Source organism: Camelus dromedarius, chromosome 15 (genome assembly GCF_036321535.1).
Source record: "Camelus dromedarius isolate mCamDro1 chromosome 15, mCamDro1.pat, whole genome shotgun sequence".
In the NCBI taxonomy this organism is placed as follows: domain Eukaryota; kingdom Metazoa; phylum Chordata; class Mammalia; order Artiodactyla; family Camelidae; genus Camelus; species Camelus dromedarius.
Genome location: NC_087450.1, coordinates 47,711,916 through 47,739,621, shown reverse-complemented (window position 1 = coordinate 47,739,621; position 27,706 = coordinate 47,711,916). Strand labels below are relative to the sequence as shown.

At 33.3% G+C, this 27,706-nt stretch overlaps 1 protein-coding gene across 2 annotated transcripts in view; it reads left to right on the top strand.

Annotated features, from left to right (window-relative positions):
* UBXN2A (UBX domain protein 2A) overlaps positions 1–23,386 on the top strand; it is a 30,850-nt gene extending 7,464 nt beyond the window's left edge. Inside the window, exons 2-8 of one of the 2 annotated variants that reach the window (XM_064494701.1) lie at positions 1,703–1,860; positions 7,269–7,323; positions 9,948–10,086; positions 12,200–12,306; positions 15,347–15,484; positions 16,560–16,718; positions 22,326–23,386. In XM_064494701.1, coding sequence (XP_064350771.1) covers positions 7,283–7,323; positions 9,948–10,086; positions 12,200–12,306; positions 15,347–15,484; positions 16,560–16,718; positions 22,326–22,518 — 777 coding nt within the window. In that variant the 5' untranslated portion in view covers positions 1,703–1,860; positions 7,269–7,282 and the 3' untranslated portion in view covers positions 22,519–23,386. The remainder of the gene's footprint in view (positions 1–1,702; positions 1,861–7,268; positions 7,324–9,947; positions 10,087–12,199; positions 12,307–15,346; positions 15,485–16,559; positions 16,719–22,325) is intronic. The other variant, XM_064494702.1, reaches the window with a different exon arrangement.
* The last annotated feature ends 4,320 nt before the right edge of the window (positions 23,387–27,706 follow it).

Sequence of the window (27,706 nt, the reverse complement as noted above, 5' to 3'; positions counted from 1 at the left end):
CATGCTAAGCATGCTCTTTACCATTTGAGCTATCCTCTCCCCTCTAGACAGCTGATAACTTTAATTGTACAATAGACAGTTTATAACTATTGTCTGTGTTTGACTTCACATACCACATCTATGCACTGCTAGAATTTCTCTCTGTGCCCACATTGCCTTCAAGCCATGAGTCAAACGTCTTATGGAGCTCTTTTGGTTGTCTCTTTTACAAATTTATCTTTGTCCTAAACAGGATAAATCTACTTCTCATGTTTGTCTCTTTAAGTATGAGTTCATAGTACTTTTCATCACTTCACATTTGTAATTTGGGGAGTAAGAAGCACATTTTTCACTGAGGATACAAATCTTTGGAAGTACTGCCATTCTTGGATTACTGAGCAGTTTACTACTAGAGCAAAAGTACTGGCTATTAAGACGGTAATGAAATGACATTGTAGGACTCTACATGTGTATGTTTTTAGGATCGCTTTTTTATCTCAATTTTTATTATGAAAAATTTCAAACATGAAAATGTAGAGAATAATAAACTCTCATGTATACTATTACCCAGGTTCAGTAATTATCAAGTCAAAGCCATTTTGTTTTTTATTTAGTCCCTCCACTCCCCACTAGACTTGATTATTTTTAAGCAAATTCTAGTTATGGAATTTCATCTAGATATTTCAGTATGTAGCTAAAATAAGTACTTTAAAAGATTATAACTACAATCCCATTGTCGCATCTTTAAAATTAACAATCACTCAACATATCATTAAATATCTAGTCAGTGTTCACATGTTCCTGATTCTTTCATAGCTTTTTTCCCAGTTTTTTTAAATGATAATCTAAATATGGCCCATATATTTTAATTTGTTGATATATCTCTTGAATATTTTAAAAGATTATATATATCTACTTATTTTTTCTCCCTGGTAATATATATGTTGAAGAATATGGAACATTTCTCTTGAAGAATTTCCACGTTCTGGGTTCTCTTGATTGCATCCCTGTGATGTCATCTGTTCATGTTCCTCTGTGCCCTATATTTCCTGTAATCTAATGGTTAGATCTAGAGGCTTGAATGGAGTTAGATTCACATTTTTGGAAAGAATTCTTCACACTTGGTTTGGGCTTTCATGCTGAGGCATGTATTTATGTCTGGTTTCTTTTCGTGATGCTAGCAGCCATTGATATCATTGCCTAGATCAGTTTGCATTAGGGATTGCAAATTGGGAATGAATTTGCAAATGAATTCAGTTAAATAAAGGATTACAGAATTAGAGTATTCCCAATTTGCAATCCCTAATGCAAACTGATCTAGGCAATGATATCAATGGCTGCTAGCATCACGAAAAGAAACCAGACATAAATACATGCCTCAGCATGAAAGCCCAAACCAAGTGTGAAGAATTCTTTCCAAAAATGTGAATCTAACTCCATTCAAGCCTCTAGATCTAACCATTAGATTACAGGAAATATAGGGCACAGAGGAACATGAACAGATGACATCACAGGGATGCAATCAAGAGAACCCAGAACGTGGAAATTCTTAACTCTTACTCTGGGTTCATATAGGAAAGGCAGGATGCATACTTGATTCTTTCTCTTATTTGCTAGTTTTCTCTGGAAAGATGACCAGTGAATTGAGTTTGTTTTAATGAGTATCAGTATGAGCTTGTATTTGATGTATTTCAATTCACATAGTTGTTTTTCCTTTTTTGAGACTTTTCAGATTGACTCCTGAATCGTTTTCACACTAATCCAAGATGTCAATACAAGGCATAAGTACACATTTCCTGGCCCAGACCTGGAGTCATCCATTTCTCTAAGAAACTTTGATTCCTTTTGGTGGGAAATGGTATTTGGAGACAACAAATTGAGGTACTAGGTGTTCTTATTACTTTTTGGCCTTTCATTGGACAGAGCTACTATGTATTTTCTCAATAGCATAAGTTCATACTGATGTTTCCAATTGAAAATTTAGGATTGGAGCGGAGGTATAGTTCAGTGGCAGAGTGCGTGCATAGCATGCACAAGGTCCTGGGTTCAATCCCCAGTACCTCCATTAATAAAATAAATAAAACCTAATTACCTCCTCCCTCAAAAAATTTAAAAAATAAAATAAAATTTAGGATTACAGAATTTTAACTTGGTTTCTTTGATTTTTATGTTTCTATCTCTAACTCTTACTCTGAAGAAAATCTTGGTTTTGGGGGACAGATCATAATTACTTCTTTATCTCAAGGTTTTTCGGCTTCAGCACTATTGACATTTTGGGCAATACTTTCTTGTGGGGGCTGTCCTTTGCTTCCCTGACCTCATCTACTAGATACTAGCAGCATCCTCCACCCCAGTTGTGACAACCAGAATTTCCTCCAAGCTGTTCCCAAATGTCTTCTGAGGGTCACAGTTGCCTCCTGGTTGAGACCTGCTGCTTCATCTTTATACCATAGTTTCATTAAAATAATACTAATACTAATATATTAAAACAATACTAATATATTATTGCTGATAGTATGATTACTAGAAACTATTTTTCCTGTTTGGGTTCATCCCACTAGAATATACAGTAAAATTACTATGTTTTAAAATTACTTTAAATAATTTGTCTCCAAGTGGTTTTCCTACCAACTTGATTGTCAGTTTTACTAATTTGTTTCATCTTAACTTTGTTTTTAAGGATTTCTTTTTTAAAAACTTAGCATGTTTTATGTATTATAAGTATTTACATGGGTCCAAAGTTGATCTAAAAAACAAGGTATATTCAGAGAAATCCAGCTTCTACCCTTCCCCTCTTCACAGGGTAGAAGCTGGATTTCTCTGAATATATCAGAGAAATAGGTATCATACTATCAGCTTATAGGTAACCTTATTAATTTTATTTTTTAAGGTTTACTTTTTCATTTTTTTCTAACATAAACAAACATATATTCATGTCTACCTCTTTCTTAGATAAACACTAGTATATTACACATGATTTTCTTCATTTTGCTCTTTTCACTTAACAGCATATCCTATTGATTGCAACCATTAAAAATTCTTTTTTTACTGCTGCATTCCACTGTGTGGATTTACCAGTTTGCTCAACAAATCCCTGTTAATGAACAGTTGGGATTTTTGTAGGATTTCCTGTAACAGTCAATGCTGTAAATAATACTGCAGTGAATAATCTTGTGCATTCACCTTTTTATATTTTTGCCAAAATATAATTGGGATAGATTGTCTAGATACTGGGATTTCTGGATATATGCATCAAAATAAAAAACAGAACTGGACAGTAAAGTAGTAAAACCAGATTCTGCTCAAGAACTATGCAATAAGGATAAAGAGACTTCAGTGTGAAACTGGACTCAGCCCTGAATATATCATGAACAAGTAGGGATTTATAGCCAAAAACAAGGTAGGGGTCAATGGATGGAAAATTACTAAGAAACTTCGAAGGCAAGGAGGCATTCTTGCTAAACTGACCTACAGGGTTCTTGCTGAAGGCAGGCCAGGGTGATCAAGTGTCATCTGTAGGGATAGTGGGCAATGAGGAATTTGGTTAGATATCAAGGGTGAGGGGATTCTGGCTAAACCTACTTAACAGGATTCTTGCTAAAATTGGGCTCTACAAAGGCAGAAATGGAAGCCCAAGTTCAGACCTCCTTGAGAAGATGCCTCAGAGGAACCTGACTGCAATTTGGTGGAGAGAGTTTCTGTCATATGCATATATAACTTTCCTAAGTATTGCCAAATTCCCTTTCTAGGAGATGTACCATTTTACATTCCCACCAAGAATGTGTAAGGCTGTTTCCCCATACTCTCAGCAACAAAATGTTTTGCAAGACTTGTGAATTTTTGCCAATCTGATTGGTGAGAAATGGGTATCATAGTATAGTTTCAATTGCATTTCTCTCATTATAAGTGAGACTGACATCTTTTCACATATTTTAAGGCCATTTGCTTTTCTCTTTCTGAGAAGTCTGCTCATATTTGTTGCTTATTGATTGTTGGCCTTTTTCTTTGTATCAGTTCTTTATATACTAATGTTTTAGTTGTAATGCCAGTTCACTTTTTTGGGGTTTGTTTGTCATTTATCTGTTTACTTTGTAGAAGTTTGAATTTTTTTTCCCCTTATATAATTAAATGTATCTGTCTTTTCCCTTATTGGTTCTGGATTTGAGTTATAGGAAGGTTGTCCTCTCTTCCAGTTATGGAGACATTTACCATGTTTTCTTTTAATAATTAGCGAGTTTGCCTTTGTTTAAGTTTTTTTATTGTGATAAAATACATGTATATGTGTGTATATATATAAAACATGAAATTTGCCATTTTAACCAATTTTTACTGTACAATTCAGTGGTGTTTATTATATTCACAGTGTTGTGCAGCCATAACCACTATCCATTTCCAAGACTTTCTCATCTTCCCAAACAGAAACCCTGTGCACATTAGGCAATAATTTTCACTTAATGTTTTCAGGGTTCATTCATGTTGTAGTATGTATCAAAATTTCATTCCTTTTTATGGCTAAATATTCTGTTTATGTAGATACATTTTGTCTACACATTCATTTATTGATAGACATCTTCATTGTTTCCACCTCTTGGCTGTTGTAAATAATGTCTCAGCCATCCAAATTCTTTTTCACAACAGCTGTGCCATTTTACATTCCCACCAGCATTATACCAGGGTTCTAATTTCCCCACATCCCTGTCAACACTTGTTTTTTTTTTTATTAAATAATTCAAATGTGTATAAAGTGGTATCTCATTGTAAATAGTGATGTTGAGAATCTTTTTTCATATGCTTATTGGCTCTTCATATATTTTCTTTGGAGAAATGTCTGTTCCAAGTCTTTTGCCCATTTTTGGATTGGTTTGTTTTGCTTGCTATTTTTAAGTTGTATTTTTTTTTTTTTGATTCATCATTGCTTGATTGCTATAAACCTTTGACTACTTTCCAGGGTTCAAACTAAGTTGGACAGTTTCTGCTTGTTTTTTAATGTTTCTGTGGGGACAGGAGCTTGGAGCTGCCTATTCTGCCATTTTTCTGACATCACTCTCAAGTTCAATTTTTAAATTTTAAATCTTGGATGTATTTGGAATTTATCTTGGTAGCGGTGACTCCATAAGACTGTTGAATTTATTTAAAAGTCCATCTTTCCCTGATTTTTTTTAGATCTAATAGTGTGGACTCCTCATGGGTTTTTGGTCATTTATTCAGTGAGTTATAATCCATTAGTATCATTATTTACTTTGATGTCCCATTTCCCAGGTCCAGGTTTATCCAGTGGGTGCTCCTTTACGTGGCTTCAGTGTCTTTTTTTTTTTCTTTTTTTTTTGGCTTTAAAATATTTTATTGAAATCCTTTTGATAAAGTATTTACTAAAGACAAAATAAAGGCTGTCTAATTGATATTTAAGTGCTCCCAAATTTCTAGGCAGTTTCCCCTCCTCCAGTAAGTTGACAGCTTCTCACACAGGTTAATGCAGGAAAGATGTGAAGTTTTTAAGGTCTCTCCAACACCAGATATGGGACATCCTTTGTATCAGCAAAATCCATAGTACCCAGGTAGAAGGCACGTGGCTCTTCACTTCATGTCACAGCCTGCTGTTGAAGTGGCAGGAACCATTACGTAGGCATCCCAGCCATCCCAACATAACTTCCCCAAGAGAATTCCAAACCTTAAGTCCTTCAGTCACCAGGCTAGCCCTGAGTCTATGTGAAGGGGCACTGCCCCTGTCTGGGCTTCCAAAGCTCATGCTTTATTCAAGGATAACACACTGGTGGACATGGACATCTTAAACTCCTTTGTGGTGCTGTGGACCCACCTTCTAGAATCAGGGCCCTGCACGCTGGCAGCTATGCAAAGATGGCGCAGGGCGCTGCCTTCCCCTGGTTTGGGGAAGAGTCCACAGCAGCCTTGAGACATACCATACAGTTCTTGTGCTCACTTCCCACGACTTTATCGCAACCTCTGTATCCTTTTGATATGTCTTCATCATTCATTGAGTACCATCTTACATTTGCGGAGCAAGAAGTAATTTCCAACTCATTTGTTCTTTCTGTGCCCCAGCCCTGGAATCAGCCTGTTCTCTAAGGAGCCATGATTCCTTTTTTTTAGGAAAATTGTACTTAGAAACCAAGATGTCTGCACTTGGTATGCTTATTGCTTCTAGTGTGTCATTGCTTCCAGGACTTCTCAGTGGGCAGATGACTTGAACTATTTTAAACATTGATTTGTTTGCTAATTTCTTACATTATTTTTGTTATAGAGGCAAAACAGTGTTGCATTAAGTTTGGGAAAGAGAGAAAATAATCCGTAATTTTATTACCCCCAACAATTATTTTCACCTTTGTTCTTCTCTATTTTCTTGTATGCATTCTGTTGCATTCCTAGTTAATGAATAATTTTGTTTCCTGTATTTTCACTTTTGTGATATCTTTTTATATTTGGCCACATAAACTGCATCATAATTATTTTTAACAGATACATATTATCCCATCAAAAGGCTACACCATGACCATTTACTTTACTTTCAGTTCTTGCTAACAAATAACAGCTGTGGTTGACATCTTATGTGTATAGCTTACTTTGTTGTACTTTTCAGTTTTGAGAAATGTGGAAGATCAAGATCAAAAGATATGAATATTTGTACAACATGTAAATACATCTGGTGGGTTTGCTTTCCAGGGGAATTGTAAGGATGAGTTTATATTGATTTGATATTTTGTTACTATTAGAGATTGAGTGAAGTGCTTTCATTCACTTTTTTTGTTATTAAACCAAAAGCTACATTATAATTTTTTTAATCATAACTTTTATAAAATCTTTCTTCTGTCAGAAGATTGTCCAAAACCAAAATTTACTTTTTATTATTGCTTTATAGATGAAAATGACAGCTTTGAGTCTGATCATTTGTTCTTAAGAACCCTTTAAGCTACTTTAGGGCTGTATAATAACTTAATGTTTAAAGAGTATTAATGCATCCATTGGAATGAATTTATTTAGAATACTATATTAAAATTTGAGAGTTTGAGATTTGCAAATATTAGCCATTATGAATAAAAATAGATAAAAAACAAGTTTCTTTTGTATACCACAGGGAACTATATTCTATATCTTGTAATAACCTTTAATGAAAAGGAATATGAAAAGGAATATATGTATGTATATACTTTGTCCTGTACACCAGAAATTGACACATTGTAACTGACTACTTCAATAAAAAATTAGTAAAATATATACTATATTAAGGGCTTTAGCTTTTATTTATTTATTTATTTACTTACTTACTTTTACAGTAAGGCAGAAGAGAATGAAAGAAGTAGATAATCTTGAAAGTATAAAAGAAGAATGGTAAGTTATGTTACGAATTTTCTTTGTTACTAATGCCTTTGTTACTGTGTCTATTTTTACTGCATTTCCCTGACTGATAAAGTAAGTTTTCATTATGATTATCTGTTAAATACCTAATAGTGATTATTTGAAAGTTTTTTTTTTTTACCATAGCTGCTTTGAATGGAATTTAGTGAAGTTACTAAATCTATTTGTTGTTGTTGTTATTAATATCAAGTGTAAAATTTTTCTCTGCTCACATTGTTATTTAAGTGTGAAATTAAAGTAACTATTTACTTTGTTAGCCTCTTTTGTTATACTGTCTTGGAGTCTTAGTAAAATATAATGGCTTTGGAGTCAGATAAACCTAGATTTGAATTCCATCTCTGTCTTGTACTACCTCTCTGGCCTTTGAGCAATTTAGGTAGATTATTTGAGCTTCAATAACTCACCTATAAAATGAAGATATATAGAGGCATCTGAAAGGCTTTTGTGAGAATTAGATAGCTGATGTAAAGCACTCAGGATAGTATTAGCACATAGCAGGCACCCAGTAAATAGTGGATGTAAAGTCTGTGGTTATTATTAATATGGAATTCTTTATTCTCACTTGTTTGAGGTGAGATATTTATTTTTTAATTACGCTCTTTGTTTTAAGTACTTGATGAGGTGACTCATTCATAGCCCATTTAAGGAAACAAATAAGCATTTATTTCATACTTACAAATACTTTGTAAACATTTTCTATGCTGAACAAATATTTTTGTTATTTTCTCACTAGAGTACTTATTTTATATAAACATCTGATACTGTAATTCTGAGACCACCTCCAGGTGTAATGATTTGTTCACAGGATACACAGGATTCAGCATGTTGTCTTGCTAATGACTAAGAGTTACTGCAGTGAAAGGATACAAAGCAAGATCATCAAAGGGGAAAAATAAATGTGTGGGACAAAGTCCAGGGGAAACCAGGCACAAGCTTCCAAGAGTCCTCACCCAGTCATTGTTCATTGTGAGGACTGAATGACTTAACATATGTAAAATACTTAGAATAGTTCCTAACATGTATTAATAAATGCTCAACAAATAATAGCTATTAAGAGAGGCTTTATAAAGTATCATGGTTAAGAGTAGACATGGAAGATAAACAGGGTTTGAATTCTGTTTCTGCCACTTACTAGCTGTGTAATCTCTAACATGTAACTTAACCTTGTGATTCATTTTTCTTATCTGTAAAATGTGGATAAGAATATCTGCCTTGTAGTTCCTGACAAAGTGTAAGAGCTATAAAATTGTTGATTATTATTTATGAAAGCTGAGAAGTTATATCTCAGTATGTTATGAATTTTCTATATGACTTTAGAAAAGATCAGCCAGGAACCATCTTTTAATCAGACAAAATCTTAGGTAATATTTCTTATATGACCAAATATAAACACAAAGAACAGTAGGTGAAAGTGGGAAAAGGGAGGAAGGGAGTCAAAAGGTACAAATTTTCAGTTATAAAATAAATAAATCATGGGGATGTACTGTATATCATGGCAACTATAGTTACTGAATTGAGTGTTTAAAATTTGCAAAGAGAGTAAATCTAAAAAGTTCTCATCACAAGGGAAAAAAATTATATAACTATGTATGGTGATAGATGTTAACTGTTAACCAGAATTACTGTGTGGTGATCTTTTTGCAATATATACAAATATTGAATCATTATTATGTATCTGAAACTAACATATGTCTCTCTCTTTTTTTTTTTTAAAGTACCCTGCTCACCAATTAAATTTTTTCCCTTGGAGTATCATTAGATTCATGGATCTTTATTTTATTCAGTGTGTTTAGTTAATTATAGCCATTGTTCTTTCTTTCTTTCTTTTTTTTTTTTTTAATGGAGGTACTGGGTATTGAACCCAGGACCACATGCATGCTAAGCAAGCACTGTACCACTGAGCTATACCCTTCCTACTAATGTATGTCAGTTATACCTCAATTTAAAAAAAAAAAAAGAAAGAAAAACCCAGTAGAGTATTAAACCACTACAAATGAAAGTCTTGAGTGGGAAATCTCATTCTGAAATGTGTAAAGGAGTAAAACTATGATGACTGTTCCTGACATGTTATCACCTTTAGTTTCAAGAGTGCTTTGTTACCAAAAAGTACATAGTAACCCCTTTTAAAAGAAGCCATTTTAAGACCTTTACAAAGAGCACTTTTTTTTTTTTTAAACTCTGGGCAAGTCGTTTTCAGCCTGGTGAGATTTTTGCCTCCCCCGCCAGAGGCCATCTGGCAATGTATAGAGGTGTTTTTTTATTGTTATAACACTGAGGGGTAGGGGGATATGCATGCTTCTGACATCTAGTAGGTAAAGGCCGCAAAAGCTGCTAAATTTCCTACAGTGTACAGGACAGCCTGCACAACAAAGAAGTATCCTTCTCCACATGTCAACAGACTAAAGTTGAGAAAACCCTCTCTAGACCAAAAGGTTTGATGACTTCCCAAGGCCCCGTATCTACTATCTTAACTTAGAAAAGTCTTAGCTGGGGATATGGAGGTAGCATGTCAGTTCAAGATCCATTAACTAGAACAATTTATGTAAATTTTTAGAGAGTGAGTGACCACTACTGCTTGTTTTCTTTTTTGTTTGTAGGGTTTGTGAAACAGGATCTGACCACCAGCCTCTTAGTGATAATCAACAAACAAATTGTGAATATTTTGTTGACAGTCTTTTTGAGGAAGCTCAGAAGGTTGGTGCCAAATGTTTGACCCCGACTGAACAAAAGAAACAGGTAAGTGTCCATAACTTTTTTCTCTCCCAGTATTTCTCAAAGTACGGACCTTCAGAGGTCAAAACTGTTTTAATAATAATAGATATTATTTATATCTTTCACTGTGTTGACTTTGCACTGATACTGCAAAAGCAATGACAGGTTAAACTGGCCCCTTTGGAGGCCAGTAGCACCAAACTGTACCAGTAATTACTACATTCTTTCCTTATACTTGTAGAGGGGAAAAACACTGGTTTCAATTAAGAATGTCCTTGATGAACCAGTAAGACTTACAAATCTTATTAAATCCCAGCTCTTCAGTACACATCTTCCTAATATTGTCTGACAAAATGTGAACTATACATAAAGCATTTCTGCAATGTATGTAAGGATCTTAAGGAAAAGTACAGTTTCTTTAGATGCAAGATGAACAACTTGCTTCACGGTGTACTGTTTTTATGTGAAAGTGATTTATAGACAACTGATTATTCAGACTTGGATATTCAGCAGACGTTTTCTCAATGTGTATGAAGTGAGTGGCACTTCAAGGAAAATAACTTACAATATTTATTGCAAATGATTTGATTTTATCGACTTTTTTAAGTGAAAATAAGAATTTTGATAAACTGTCATCATGTACCTGAGTGCTTCCCAGAACTTAAAAGATTTTTCTGATGGGATCATTGTCATATTAATAAATATGTCTTTTTTATCTATATCATGTAATGAAATATATCAACATCTAGAAGATTCACATAAATCACTGAGCCAGTATTTTCCATATGATCAATACGTGATGTTATAAAATGATGCATGAATTAAAAAACAAGTGTCATGAGGATTATAACAGGTATACAAAAAGATAATTAAGTTTCATATTCCACATTCAGATTCTAGACCTTTTTTTTTTATTAAATTCAATTTCCATTTTCATTTACTGAGAGGTTTTTTCCTTGGAATATTCCCTCCCTACTCCCTTTCAAACATCTTCTCTTATGTGCATTAATTATCATTTTTGGATTTTTGTTTTTAAAATTCTTCTACTCTCCTCCGTGTCTTTATGTGTATGTCTCTTCTCCCATTTCTTTTGTTCTCTGTCTTCTATGTGAGTCTTGGCAGTTTGGTTATAGATAAAAATGGGCAATATAGTATAGTGGTTAAGAATATGGATTCCGGCCTCTGGCTCTACCCTTACTGACTGTGTGACATTGAGCAGTTTAATTAATCTTCTGTGTTTCTATTTCCCCATCTATAAAAAGGATAATAATACCCATTTTGTGTGGATTTTGGAAGGATTAAATAAATTTATATAGGAAAAATGCTTTAAACAGTGTTTGGTACATACTGAGTGGTCTCTCAGATAGATAGGTAAATTAGGTAGGCAGGCTAATAATATATCCTATCATTATTATGATTGTTTTCCCTAACATCTTAATGGAGTGTGTTATGTAATTAGTCCTTCTGTGTTCAACCTGAAGCATCCCTGCATTGTACTGTATTTCTGAACCTTTCTAGATTTATACAGTGACTTTGATTGAATGAGTGAGTAGTAGTTCATAAGAGCTAATCAACAAGATGTTGAGAGATGAAGTGTTGTTGATAACAGTAGCACTGATATTTTATATTTGAAGGAAAAGCCATTAATTAATCACTCAGGGGTTTTTTTTCCCCTTCTGTTCAAAGTCCTTCTCTAACTGTTGAGAAGTCTGTTCTGGACCAAAAGTTAGTGTCCTGTGAGGCAGGACACATAATATTTCTGGAAATGTGTTATCTTAGAACTATTAATGATTTATTTTAAAACATTTATTATGAACCATATTATGTATGTACATTATAATTTTTGATATTTTACGTTTGAAGTTTATACTTAAGAATGATACATTTTTAAAAATTTGTAGCTGTGTGTGGTAATGGATGTTAACCAAATTTATTCTAGTAATCACTTTGCAATATATACATGTATCAAATCATTATGTTGTACACCTAAAATTAATACAATGTTATGTATGTCTCATCTCAATTTTTTAAAAAAAGATATATAAAATATACACTGATAGAAGAAATTTTCAAAGGACTTTTAATCTACTAGTACTTTTTATTAACTTGATGCATTTTGTTTCTTACTGCTTTGCAGGTAGATGTAAGTATAAAATTATGGAAAAATGGATTCACAGTCAATGATGATTTCAGAAGTTATTCTGATGGTGCAAGTCAGCAGTTTCTGAACTCCATCAAAAAAGGGTAAGTGATCTTTGTGAACAGAAGGATATTAGATATGTTTCATTTGGAAGATTACTGTTTAATATTGTTCACACATCCCTATGCATTCACAGATACTTTTTATTTTATAAATTCAGATTTTCATAGGATAGATTTTCTTAAGAGAGCCACATCTGTCTTTGAAGGGTTAGGAATTTGAATTCTGATCAACCAAAATCTGACTTAAACTAATTCACTTTGCCAAGTGTTAGTTAATACCAAGTGTTACTTAATACCACATCACATCCTAGTTATTTAATGCTTATGTTTGAATAACTTTATAGTTTTTGAATTGTGACTTCTGTTGCCCTGTAGTGTTTCTGTTACATACTTAACGATTTTACGTGTTATATGTACCTGGTCTAGAAAATTTTTTAAAGTATTAAGAACCTGAAAATCACCTATAATTTCATTACCCAGAAGTATTACTGCCATTAACCTATAACTTCATGCATGCTAAGCATGCAGTCTACCACTGAGCTATACCCACCCCCTGCCATTAAGTTTTTTGTTGAATTTCATTTTGGCATTTTCTGTGCATGGATTCATATATAATGTGCATATATGTATATATGTTTTTTAAATTTTGACCTTATCCTGAAATATTTCAATACATCTGCATATTCTTTTATCATAGTGATGACCTATAATTTTTATATAGACTCTTAGTGGTTGACAGATTATTTCTTGTCTCCCACTATAAAAAAAATCTATTAACTATCCTTGTATTTAAATATTTTTTAAAATAACAGCTTTATTGAGATATAATCAGCGTGCTATAAAATTAATCCCTTTAAAGTATACAATCCATTATTTTTTAGTGTATTCACAGTATGCAACCATCAGCACTATTAATTCCAGAACATTTTCATCACCCTAAAAAGAAATCTTATATTTGTAATCACTTTCCATTTCCCCCTCCTCACAGCCCTACACAACAACAATCTATTTTCTATCTCTATGAATTTACTTATTTTGGACATTGCATGTAAATGGAATCATTTTGTGTCTTGACTTCTTTCTCATTACTCAGTGTAATGTTTTCACAGTTCATCCATATTATAGCTTTTAAGTTTTTTTCATTCCTTGTTATTGCCAGATGTGGCATTGTATGGATATACCACATTCATCAGTGGAGAGATGTATGAGTCATTTCCACATCTTGGCTATTACGAATAATGTTGCTATGAACATTCTTACACAAGTTTTTGTGTTGACATATGTTTTCAATTTTCTCAGGTCTAGGGGCTTAATTGTTGTTAACTCTGTTATGAAGAACTACCAATCTATATTCCAAAGTGACTGCACTATTTTATACTCCTACTAATGGTGTGAGCATTCCAGTTTCTCCATATCCTTACAACACTTATTAGTGTCTTTTTTTTTAAATTATAACTATTCTAGTAAATAGGAAGTGGTATCTCATTGTGGTTTTGATTTGCATTTCTCTAATGACCAGTAATGTTGAGCATTTTTTCGTGTACTTATTGGTCACATGTATATCTTCTTTGAAGAAATGTCTATTCAGATCCTTCTATTCAGCTTACTTCTTTAGGCTATTCATCCATGTTGTTGCATATAGCTATAGTTGGCCTGAATCCTGGAAGCAATATAAGAAAGATGGATAAATTTGATTATGTAAATATTAAAAACTTATAAGCCAAAAGACACTATGTACAGTCAAAAGACAAATACCAAACTAGGAATACTTGTTGCACATATAGCCTATAAATGGAATATATACACAGTTCTTACAAATCAATAAGAAAGAGAAGGAAAGAATATTTGATGTGTTTTTGCCATTTGATCTACTTTATAACAAAATAATAGTGTGCATGTGGTAAAAATAAATGGCATGTATCCATATACTAACTTGAGATTTCTGTAGTATATTGCTTTAAAAGAAAAAGAAGAAAAAGCAGTTTCCAAAATACAGAATAGTGTGTGTAGAATGATACCATCATTGGGAAAAATAGAATAATTATGTCGAATTTTACTATATATACAGAGAAAATATAGGAGACACAACCCAAAGTTTTTATTAGCATGAGAATGGAATTATAAGGACTGTCACTTTTTTTTTTTGGACTGTCACTTTCTGAATTGACGATGTGTTTACATTTTTTTGTGTCTTTTTTTAGAAGCATGTATTACTTACTCTTAAATAAAAATTTTGGAGGATGACATATACAGAAAAGTACACAAATCACAAGAATATACTAAATTAATTGGTATCATTTCTGTTACCAGGAAGAAAGTCAATTATTTTATGAAAGTTTGTTAAAATTTATAATTGTTAAAAAATTTCCCCATGGAAGTTCATTACTTATCTATCAAGTGTAACATTATAAACTGTCAACTGCTCCTTAGAAAAGACCCTACATTTAAAAGATTATAAGATTCAAAAGGTATCTAAGTCCTGCTCCGTACCAGACACTGTACTCAATATTTGAATATGTTTATGAGTAAAACATATATGGTCCCTGCTTATCTAAAGTTTACGTTGTTCAGAAGAGATGCATCTATGGTATAGTAGACAAAGCCTCAGACTGAGTGACAGTCCCAACTATGTCACTTTCTCTATCTCTGTTAGGTGGATGAAATGTGAAAACATTTTTAAAATTCTATCATGTTTTGTTTTTTTGTTTTGTCATTTCTGGATTAAATTATATTTTCACTTTAAAAATGAAATAAGAACTTGATTTTTCTAGTAAATTTTTAGTCCTACTTAGACATCTATAGAAATGATCAAATTGTTTAAGTTTAGCAGTATATAGTCATCAAATATTTCATTATGTTAGTGTTCTAGGTACCATTGAATAACAAGCTGTTTGTGAATTTGTAGTCTTAAAAATTACTCTGTATTGTTCTTCTAATTATTCATGTTATGTAATTATATTATTTTAAATACATTTAGTTTTTATATGCCTCTTAACGTCTATTATTTCTACATACAGAATGTTTTTCAGAGAAAGAAAAAACGTATTAGGATCTTTATCACTTTGTTTCTTTACTTTCCAAGGGAATTACCTTTAGAATTACAGGGAGTCTTTGATAAAGAGGAGGTGGATGTTGAAGTTGAAGATAAGAAAAATGAAGTATGTATGTCAACGAAGCCTGTGTTCCAGCCCTTCTCAGGACAGGGTCACAGACTGGGAAGGTGAGTAGTCTCTTGCTCTGTGCTTTCCATAAGCAGAGTTTTGACAGATACTCAGCCTGTCATTATTTTTACCACGTAGACCACATATAGAGTTTATCATTTCTCTTCACTGGAAATGAGATTTTTCATGTTAACTTTTATGAGAACTTCTAAGTCATATTCACCTTGTTATATTAACATATATTGGCACTACACTAAAAAATCATGAAGGCTTTTTTTGTTTTATCATATCAGAAGGGCCTGGCTTATTGAAGACATTCAGCAAATTTGGGTGGATAAATCATTTTTTCTTCCTGTATCCACCACTTGATCATTGCCATTAATGTTATAAAGTAGCTTTTGAATATGGAGTTCTATATTATAGTTACCAATGCCTTCAACATTGTGTTCTTGATCAGTATCTGAATTTTGAGGTAATAAGAATGAAAAAATCCCTGAAAGTTAGTATTAGTATCAAAGCTTTTTTATTTTCAGATTTTGCAGTCTTCGTCTTACCTAATTATGCCTATGACAGAAAATGCAAAGAGGTTAGGTATAAGACTGCTTTTTAAAAATGAATTTACATATATTAATTATCAAGATTGGTAAAATATATGTATACATATTTATCTACCCATATAAAAATACCCAAATGTGACTGCCAGAATGAGGAAGAAATACTTCGTTTCCTTTCTTTTCCTTTATAACCCAAACACTGTTCTCTACAGAGAACTTAAAATTTTTTAGAAATTTTAATCTGAGGAGTAGATAAAGGTAAAGTTTATAGATCTGTCAACACTGTAAAATTCTCTTTTCTGTAAGACACTCTTCAAATACTGCTAACAGTGTATTTACGTAACGCTCCACAAGCTTACAAATTACTTGGATGTGCGTATTTCATTAGATTCCTATAATCATCGTGTGTGGTCGGTATAACTGATATTAATATCTTAATGTGTTATTGAGGGAACAGCTGTGACTGGCTGAAACCTTCCTAAAACTATACTTAGTGTAAAGGTTTTATAGTAATTATTTAATGGTAAAGTTCTGCTTAATGAAAAACATACATCTGTCTTTGTTGTCTGGATTTTCTTAGTGCCACACCAAAAATTGTTTCTAAAGCAAAGAGTATTGAAGTAGAGAATAAAAATAAGTTGTCGACTGTTCCACTAAACAATCTGGAACCCATCACTAATATACAGATCTGGTTAGCCAATGGGAAAAGGATTGTCCAGAAATTTAACATTTCTCATAGGTGAGTCTTCTGTTTCATTTCACTATTTCTCTGATTTTTCCCCTAAGTTTTCATTTTACTTCTTCATTTCAGATCAGTCAGCAGTTGTTTTTAAGAACTAACCAAGACTCTTAATAAACAGTTCTCTAAACATAATATATCATGACAATGAAAATCTTGGACATTAATGAAGTATTTTCAGTCTGTTTTATGGATTATCATTCTTATCATTTCATTAGTTTTCCTGCTTAACTAGATACAAAATTTTAAAAGAATTATTTTCAATATGTCTTTAAGTTGATTGTTGGCATTATGTGCATATTTTTGTTAATTGTAGAATAAAATGAACATACAGAAAAGTACTGAAAGAAACTGAAGTCAATTTAAATTCCATCACCCACAGATAATCACTATTACCAGTTTGATGGACTTTTCTACTGTTTTATCTCTTAAAATATTTTTCATTTTAAGAGTAGGAACATACTGTATATAGATTTCCCTCTATTTAAAAGCATCAAAAATTGGGGGATGTTATACAGATAAATAAAACATATGTTATACATACATATGCTTAGTTAAAATAATAATAATAAAATAAACACATATGTACCACCTAGCTCTAAACATATACCAATATATCTTGTATTCCTTTGCCTGAACATCTCTTTCCTTTTGTGCAAGAGATTGTAATTTTGTGTTAATCATTTTCTGATTTTGTTCATAGTTTTACCAAGTATATGTGTATCCCTAAAAAATACTGAGTTGTTTTGCTCATTTTCAAATAATTAATTTTTGGGGGGAGAGGGAAAAGTAATTAGGTTTATTTATTTATTTTTTTTAGAGGGGGTGCTGGGGATTGAACCCAGGACCTTGTGCATGCTAAGCATGCACTCTACCACTTGAGCTATATCTTCCCCCTCAAATAATTTTTTTAAAACAATCATACAGAAAAGTTTTAAGAACAGTATAAAGAACTTTTTCCCCCTAATGATTCAAGAGTAAGTTGCCAGTGTGTCACACCAAAAAAAGTCATTTTCTGTTACACGACATGTTCTGAGGCTGTTCTGCCATAGTCTAAGGTGTCTTAGCTCTTCCTTAGTGATATCATTAAGAATATCAAAAAGCATATAACCCTTTTCAAGAATCCGAAGCAAAGATCAAATACATTAAGAGCTAGGCAGCTTTGTCATAACAGCATGGGAAAGGTTTTGTGGTTATAAGTTTACCTTTTCAGTTGTGTTTGTATATATGCTCCTTGTAGTTGCAACAAGCTGACAAGCTCTTTATCTCTTCTCTGTCCTGAGACCCAGGAGGGGGCACTGAGTTCTCTGTGATACCTGTAATGACTAAATGTAATGTAAAAATTTGTTTTGTATATTGATGTATAACAGTAAAACTCTTCAAGTAACAAGATGGATGAAATAAGCTATTCCAGAATATTAAAAACAAAAACAAAATAAAACAGTAAATCACCAATCTGATGACCCATAACCTGAAATATTTTAGTTTGTATTTTCTACAAATAAGGACATTGTCCCATGTGACCACAATTGAGCCATGTTTAGATGGGGATTTAACATTGATTCACTTCTGTCAACTGTTATTTGGATGCTGGTCAAGGTTTGACGTTTAATATCATCCTTTGTACCAAAGACCATTCAGAAACATGCATTGCATTTACTTGTCATGTCTCAGTTTGAAATAATAATTCCTCACTCTTTCCTTGAGTTTTATGACCTTGACATTTTTTTAAATTACAGATCAATTTTTTATTTGATGGTTTCTCATAATTTTATTTAGGTCACTGATTTTAGCAGGACTGTCACAGAATCGATGCCTTTATCTAGTCATAACCATGACTCATGAATAACTATCTTATTGAGTGAGTTGTAATTATAATCTCTTACCAAAGGTATTTATTTTAATGCCCAAATTGTACAGGATACAGTTAGTTGGACCTCCTTTAAACTTTTTACAGGTTCCCATCATTCTTTGAGTGTTTTCTTATTTACTGGCACAAAATTTTCAATTGTACTTTTTCTAAGAAACCCTGGTTCTTTTTAGTAGACAGTGGTGTTGAGAAGCCGGGATCTGGTTACTAGGTATACTTATTGCCACCACTCCCAGGCCCTCCGAGTGGGAAGAGCTGCCATGCATACACACACACATACAGACACATAAGCATATATGTATAAAGAGAGAGAGAGACCCATCACACATATACATTTATATCTGTATTTCTATATCTTTGCATGTCGAAAGCCATGAATTCACATAGATACCTCTATCCATCCACCACCACAGGGTTTGTTCTAGTTTTCCCCCTTCCATATCTGTAACTAACTTCTTCACAGTGAGATGCCTGACTGGTTATTCTTAATATATTTATTTGTTGATCAGTTTTGTTGTATGTAACCAGTCACTTCTTTCCACTGCTACCTTCTCCCCGACATGGAAGCCTTCGTCTTCCTGCTGGGCCTCTTGACAAATCACTCCCATGAGCTGTTCACCCTGTCAGGCTCTGGCGGTCAGTGCTGGCTGTCCTCCCCCATTCTTGGCTGTTCTCTTTACTCTTCTGGTTGTGACACACTGGAGTTGGCCACTCCTCTGTATGAATGTTCTTTTTATTGTACTTGAGACAGCCTGCTGTGCACCACCTCTCCTACCTCTCAATTTGGATATAGTCTTAACCCCACTTGGCTTCTTACAGTGGATGTATCAGTCAACATTGCTGAGTAAACAGTCACAAAAATCTCAGCATAGAATATTAAGTTTTTATTTCTCATGTGTCAGTGGTTGTGGCTTTGCTGATCTCAGTTGAGCTCATTGACTTATTTGCACGTCATCTAGGAGAGTTCTAATTTAAGCTGCTGGTCAGTGAGCCTAAGTCTGCTCCTTTGTGTCTCATCATTCTTGAATCAGCAAACTACCTGGTCCTGTAGTTCTCATAGCAAGGGCAGAGGCTCAAGAGGGCTAGTCTCACTAAGCAAGCATTTACGTGTATCACTCTCCTCACATCCTGTTGGCCAGAGCAAGTTACGTGGCCAGGTCCTTTTTATTCCACTATTTGTAGAAGCATATTCTTCCCTGACCCAGTTTCTATGACATCTTTTTGTAAATCAGATGATCTGTTCTGCACTCTCCATTCTGTCTGTCTTTCCTTTTGTCTACTCCACATTGTCTTAATTATTGTTACTTTATAATATATTAAATTACTGCCTTTTACCCCCTGCTTATTTTATCAGTTACCTAAAGAATTGTGCTAGTCCCCAACCATGATTGTGGATTTGTCTAGTCCTCCTTTCTTTCTGTCACCATTTACTTTATATATGTTAAAGCTATATAATTAGGTCCAGACATTGATCAATTTTTTTCTGATTAATTGGCTTCTTTAGCACTACTAATGTCTTTCTTAATCCCTGATAATTTGTGTTAAAATTTACTTTGCCTGTTACTAATATAGTCACACCAGCTTCCTTATAATGCGCTTTCATGATATGGTATATCTTTCTCCTTCCTTTTAATTTCAGCTTAGTGGTGTATTTATCTGTATTTGTATATTTAACAGTGTTTCTTGTAAATAGTTGAGTTTAGTTTTTATATGTAGGCTAACAGTCTTTTTTGGTTCCTGTTTTGTGTTTTTGTTTCCTTTTTAGTTAGCTACCATCTACTGAGGGCTGCCTAGGTGTTTAGCTCTCTTCAAGGCATTTCACTTAAAATATTTCTTAATGTCAGAATCACCCTAGACACCTAGAATCAGAGAGATGATTATCATAATAATAGAAGAAACGTGTTTAAAGTGCTTCTGTGACCCAAATTTGTTTCTAATGGAAAGGAGGGCAGACTAAGGATGTGAAAACGAGAATTATTCTGGTCCAAATTTGTTTCTTTTTAGGGAAGTAAAATATTTTAATCCCAACTTCTTTGTCTAGAAGAATACTTCTGGCATTTTCCATAACAAATGGTCACCTAGATTTTTTTCCCCTGAATGACTTGAAGCATTTTAAAAACTTTGTCTAGCCAACAGTACTTACTAAGTGACAATTAACCAAGCTTTGTTTTTTAATTAGACTATTTACTCCATTGACTAGTTGGGTTTAAGACTACCATCTTGCTCTTTTTCTGTTTACCCCACATCTTTTTATTTTTCATTCCTCCTTTCTCGCCTCTTTTTGAGCTTAATAAGTATTTGTTTTTTTTTCTCTTTCAGCTTTTCAGAGTGGCATTTCTTTGTCCTCTTAACAGTATTGTAGAGACCACAGTCATATTTTAAGTTTTTACCGCATAGTTCCTTTAATCTTTATTGTTTTCTTACCTTTTATAATTTTTGCCGTAAGCTTTAGCCTTTAGTTACCCAATTTTTGGTACCCAAATAAATATAAGTGACCATTTTCTTGACTTTTCTGGTAATCTGCACAAGTTAATAGAGTGGCAATTAGTTAATTGACTGAACGTGAGAATTCTGTCTTTAGTGATGTCATATTTCATTAATTCTTGTTTGCACATTTTTTCACATCTTAGCATCTCTGAAATGAGAATACATCCTATATTCTATTGTTGGCCATATGACAGTCATGATACATTTGTCTTTGCCTTGGCATCTGCCTCAAAGCATGCAGATCAAGTGTCAGCTCAATGAAAGATCACCCCAGAGAAAGTAGTGGGGTATTTTTTAAGGAAATTTTATATGAGCACACCTGATGATACAGAGGGGTATATAGTATGTGGAAAAACACATACATTAATGACTGAATCAGAAGTGACTCGAAGGATCTGAATCTGAGTAATGTTCAAATGCTAGGGATGACAACCTTTTTATTCTAGTTTTATGACGGAAGTACTTGAGCGATTTGATGAATGTTTATGTGGCAATAAGTTAAAAGTGCTCTTTCAATAAATATAAAAATTCTAAGTGTTAAAGTATTTTGTCATAAACTGGATTTTTTTTTTAGTAATATATAGAATGATCTTAAAATCAATGGCATCTTAGTTTTGATGAACTGAATACATGCTCTCTCTAAATACACACGCATATACTTACATGAACATAACTTTGGGCTGACTTCAAGATTACAGTGATCATATTACATTATAGTGTTCATTTTACTAACTGAAGATATACTTGCACTGAGTTAAGAGTTTTCTTAATTACCTTTAAGCATAACATGACCTGATATTTAAGAGATACGATCTATATCTTTGTAGTATTACTGGTTGGACCCCTTCTGATCCATTCAGAGCTGGATATGTAGACTTTCTATTATAGAAACTTTTAGGCATATGCAAAAGCAAAGACAAGGGATAATGATCCATCACTCAGTTCCCATTGAACTATGTGGAAGCAAATCCAGACTTCATATACTTTAATATGTAAATATTTCAGTTTGTGTTTCTAAAGATAAGTACTCAGATTATAATAATAACCCTGTCACATACAAGATAATTAATAATAATTCCTTACTATCATCAGGGATCAGCCTTTAAAAGATAGCTCAAATGAGTAATTCTTTCATCATAATTTGATTATTCTATACACTAACATAGCCGGATATCATCACAAGTTATTACCTTAAATTAGCTTATTCAAGTTTTCATAAAATTATATTAATAGTTTGTGCTATTTTACAGGATAAGCCACATCAAAGACTTCATCGAAAAATACCAAGGATCTCAAAGAAGTCCTCCCTTTTCCCTGGCAACAGCTCTTCCTTTCCTCAAATTGCTAGATGAAACACTCACACTGGAAGAAGCAGATTTGCAGAATGCTGTAATCATTCAGAGACTCAAGAAAACTGCTGAACCTTTTAAAGAACTTTCATAACATTGGTTTTAGATACACTAAGTGGAAAGTTTCCAGAGAAATGATTGTAAGTGGACATGCAAACCAAAGTGGGGGAAAGTCAGATTTGCTGGGTTTGGCACTATTCAGCTCCCTCCTGGTGAGATTTTTAAATAAGTACAAGATAGCAGCTTAAACTGTGACTGGAAAGTGTATTCTGTGAACTTTTCCGGAAGGCTACCCAGAAAAATATACTTATTTTCAAATACCAATTATTCAACGTAACGATATATTAAATAACTATATCATTTAAAACCTTAATAGGGTATACATTAGCAAATAGGTTCACCACATCTTTCATTCAAACATCATTCCCAAGCAGCAGTGACTTATTTAAATGTTAACTGTCTCAGATTTTTTAAAATAGAAATACATTAAAAAAAATTGTACATGGCAGGTCAAAAACATCAGTATAATTTTTTTATATCTGATATACAATCAAAAGGCTGGAAGGAACTGCTTTCACCACAGCTATGTGTAAACCTTCAAAGTATTCCCAATTTGCATTCTGTAATGTTAAGATACACTCAGATATTAATTTGGCAACAGTATCTGGGATGTATTTTCATTAAGAATAAATTTGTGTAGCTTAGTATAATGTCAGTATCAATCTGCCTACCCACATTTCAGTATTTTTGAAACATACAAATTTTTAAAAATTATTTCTTCTCTAGGAACCCCAGTTCATCCCCTATTTTATTTTCTTTCAGAAATTAGGGATTTGTTCTTAGCTGACATTTGGAGTGGGCCAGTTGTTTGCCATCACTCACTGGGAATCTAATGCTTGTGTTGTCATATTACTAATGAATATTTTTTGAATGCGTCATGTAAAGTATGGTTTTCTATTCCATACATCAGTCAGCGTGTTTATATATTAATATAAAGGATTATTTGTCACATTACGTCACCCAGGAAAACATACTTCATACCTTAGATTTTAAACTAAAAATGGTTATACTTCAGCATTTCACTGTCAGATTAAATCCCCTTGCCTGAAAATAAGTTTAAGAAGGTTTTTTTTGCAGATGATCTATTGAATCATAGTAAAAATGAAATATACACTGAGTGTGCTAAGGAACTAAGTGGTCATGCCTGTTAGCAGTAATGTTCATGGGTGCTGGACGTCTGCCTGGAAGGAGCAGTTCTCAGTCTTTTTGATCTCAAGACCTTCTGCTTATATGGGTTTATATATATTAATATTTAAAATAAAAGTTATAAAATATTTATTCATTACAATAATAAATGTATAGCATTTTATGAAAAATATTTTCTAAAATGTGAAAAGATTGAGAAATGTGGCATTGTATTCCAATTTTGCAGATATCTTTACTCTCTGACTTAAAGACAGATGGAATCTCATCTGCTTCTACATTCAGTCTGTTGCGATATCACACATCATGTAGCTGGTAGTAAATGCTACTGTACCTTCAAGAGAAAGTGAAAGAAAGCAAATAACATCTTAGTATGATTATGAAAATAGTTTGGACCTTGCAGACCCCTTGTAAGAACAAATCTTATAAAGCAGTGATTCTCAGCCTTAATAAGTAGGAATCACTTGGGAAGCTTTTCAGAATGCCTATTCCTGCCACCTACCACACATTCTAATGATTCATTGTATCTGGGATGGGTTCCAGATCTCTACATTTTTAATCTCAAGTGATTCTTAGGTATATAGTAGATGAACCAGTCTTTAGGAAATCCTGCATTAAGCTTCCACCCTAACAAAATAAAACCTATATGCTTCACCATGGACAGTGCAAGACTCCTCTGCTATGGAACTGTTAGACTTTTAAATTTATCTTAATCCCACACAGTTTGTTCTTAGACTGTTCCCCCTCCCTGCTTTAACTCTGAACTAATCATGACATAAACCTGTGGTTTATCTCCTATAAACACAGCTGAGACAAGGCTGCAACATTTAAATGAGTTTTTTTTTTTTAATTAATGGCTCAGGGATAACAGAAAGGAAATACACACATAACCAGGATGACCTGGTTTATAAGATATGTCTTCTATTTGAGGTCCATTTTAAGAATGCTTCCTTTTCTAGCTGTCAGCCTTCCACATGGTAGAAGTCTGTCTTTTTATCAGGAAGAAAGGAAAGACAAAGGAGAGCCTTTTCCTTTTGTCATTTTCCCTCAGAAATGAACAGATACTTAAAGCCATGGTTGAGCCCTCTCTCTAGTGAAAGAAAAATAATGGCATTCTTACAAAAATGAAGGGTTGGTAAAATCAGATATAACAAGATGATTAATGTATTCTCAAGAATCTGTAAGAAATGTCTCATATAGGCCTATCATGAAGCATTTTATAATTTTTATTTGCGTAATTATTAGTATGTGATTCTCCATATATATCTAAAAAGGGGCTTCTCGTTGGAAATATTTTTCTTGTATGTATAGAAAAGCCTCCTTTGTGACTTTTCCAGCTTATAGTAATTATTAACCAGAAGGCACATTAGAGGTTTTCTTGTATGTACCTGTAGAATACACCCCAGTGAGAAGTTGCTATAGAGAAAGACCTGTTATTAGCAATAACTCTCATTTTTGTAACTGAAAACTTTAATGTGGATGATATTCTTAAAGGTTTTCTAAAGTGAGAGCCATCTGATAAAGCTTTTTATGTGAAAGTTTAAAATTCTAAAGTTGTTAATTTTGTAGAATACTTAAAGTATATTGACTTTAGAAAACAAACTGAATTTAGCAAGGGAAGGCATACTTGAAAATAAGCCAGCATCTTAGATGTGGAATACAGTTTGACCTAGGGAGTTGTTTCAAAATTGGCATCAATCCGTTTCTTTAAAATTGTCATTCGGACTGATGTATAGAAGTACATACCTAATTTTACAGATTCTAATTTATTGGTTAAATTACTATGCTTTATCCAGGTTATAAAAGTGATCTTATTTATTTTATATACTTCTCTCATTGAGAATACGCTTCATTATATTTGTGTTGAAAATATTTATGCATCTTTTTCAGTGCCTTAAAGCATTTTCAAAGCAATCTTGCTAATGGTTAAAGAACTGTTGTCTTAAGGATGAAATACTGTTTATTAAAAGGATCTGTGAAATTTCTACTTGTTTGTGTAAAGTAGTTACATATGAATGCATTTGTCATTTTTATTTGGCACAGTCATTCAGTTTGAGAATCGACAGACATTTATTAGGTGCCTTCTGTTTTGCCAGATACTTTAACCATTGTTACTGGCTCTTTGTCATTTGATTTAAATGTGTGGTTTTTGCACAGCTAATTCATACTCATTGTAAAAAAATTATAAAATGTATTTATGCTAAAATTATCTTTAATTCACCTATTATTCCACCATTCAGAGATAATCACTAGTAACATTTTGGTGTGCATCTCTTTAGATATTTTTAAGTTTATCAGTCTTTAGTTTTAAGAGGCAAGTTTCTTGGTTATTTATTGTAAGCCTGTTTTATTTATTGAAGTCTAATTTATTTGTCTTTAAAAATTGCATTAGGAATATACCATCACTTTAAGTAGAATAGTAACATTTGGGGGGGGGATGCACTTCTGTGCAAAAAGAGGGAAGGTTTTTTCTTTGTCTGCTTCCTTTCAAAATTAAAATAATGGTAGTATGTGCAACAAAGTGTTACAAGTATTGTGAGTGAAGTGTTTCCAAACCTGCTAAAATTGCATATAAAGTACTGTGTTTAAAAGATTATCTCTGGGGAGGTTATAGCTAAAGCAGTAGAGCACATGCTTAGCATACACGAGACCTAGGTACAATCCCCAGTACCTCCTCTAAAAATAAATAAAAGCCTATTTACCTTCCCCAACCAAAAAAAAATTTTTTTAAGTAGATTATCCAAAGAAACTTCATTTTATGTTTATGTTTAGTTTCCAAGGAATAAAATATTTAACACCTACATTACCTAATTATCCTTCCAGCATTTGCTAGGGCTTCAATCAAGGAAACTGAAGGTACCCACTTTCTAGATTAAGGAATTGAGGCATAGAAAGTGGAAAGACAGGGTAGTTAATACTTTAGGGTTAAACTTTGCTGTAATAGGAAATCCAAAATAATAATGGCTTACAGAATAAGTTTTTATTTCCCATGCAAAAGTCCGGAGGGAAGCAGTTTAGGGTTGCTAGATCAACTTCATGAAACAATGACTCCTGTATTGTTAATCAGCAGACCTCAGCACCAGTTTGACTCGAGGTCTCCAGATAGCTTCGCTGGCACCAGTCATATTTGCATTTCATCATTTCATCCAGTGGAAAGAATCACACCCATTCCCTCTTTAAAAAAGCTTTATTGAGATGTAATCCACATACCTTACAGTTCACCCATTTGGAGTGTACTTTAGATATTTAGTGTATTCACAGGATTGTGCAATCATCACCCCAAGCTGATTTTAGAAAATTTTTCTCTCTTCAACGGAACTCCATACCCATTAGTAGTCTTTCTCCACTCTCAATTCTAGACAACCACAATTCTACATTCTTCCTATAGATTTGCCTGTTTGGACATTTCATACAATATGTGGGGGTTTTTTCACTTAAAATGTTTTTAAGGTTCATCCATGTCCTTTTTATTGTTGAATATTAGTCCATTGTGTGAATATTCCTAACACATTTTATTTATCCATCAGTTGATGGACATTTGGGTTGTTTCCACTTTAGCTATTATAAATAGTGCTGCTATGAACATTTGTCTTAAAGTTGTATGATCATGTTTTCATTTCTCTTACATCCTTAGGAGTGGAATTGCTGAGTCATATAATTTCATAGTTTTGAAGAACTGACAAGTTTTCCTAAGCACCTGCACAGTTTACTTGCCCACTAGCAATGTATGATTTTCCACATCCACTTCCATTACCAATGCTTGTTATTGTCTATCTTTTTAATTATAGACTTCCAGGGGAGTGCTGTCTTGTAGTTTTGTATTTCCCTAATGACAGGATATCTTTTCAAGTTTTTATTGCCCATTTGTCGATTTTGACTTTCTAGAGGATTTCGCAGAAGAGTTCAGCGGGACCCGCCGCTGGCTCTCACTCCCTCGGAGACCTGTCCCAAGAAAAACTGCCCCAAGGAACTTGCCAGCCTTTCAGCGCAGCAAATTTGGGTTCCTGGCGGGTTTTTTCTACTTTGGGAAACAACCCGCCCACTTCGCGGCATCCTGATTTCCCGCGCGTTGCCCCCGC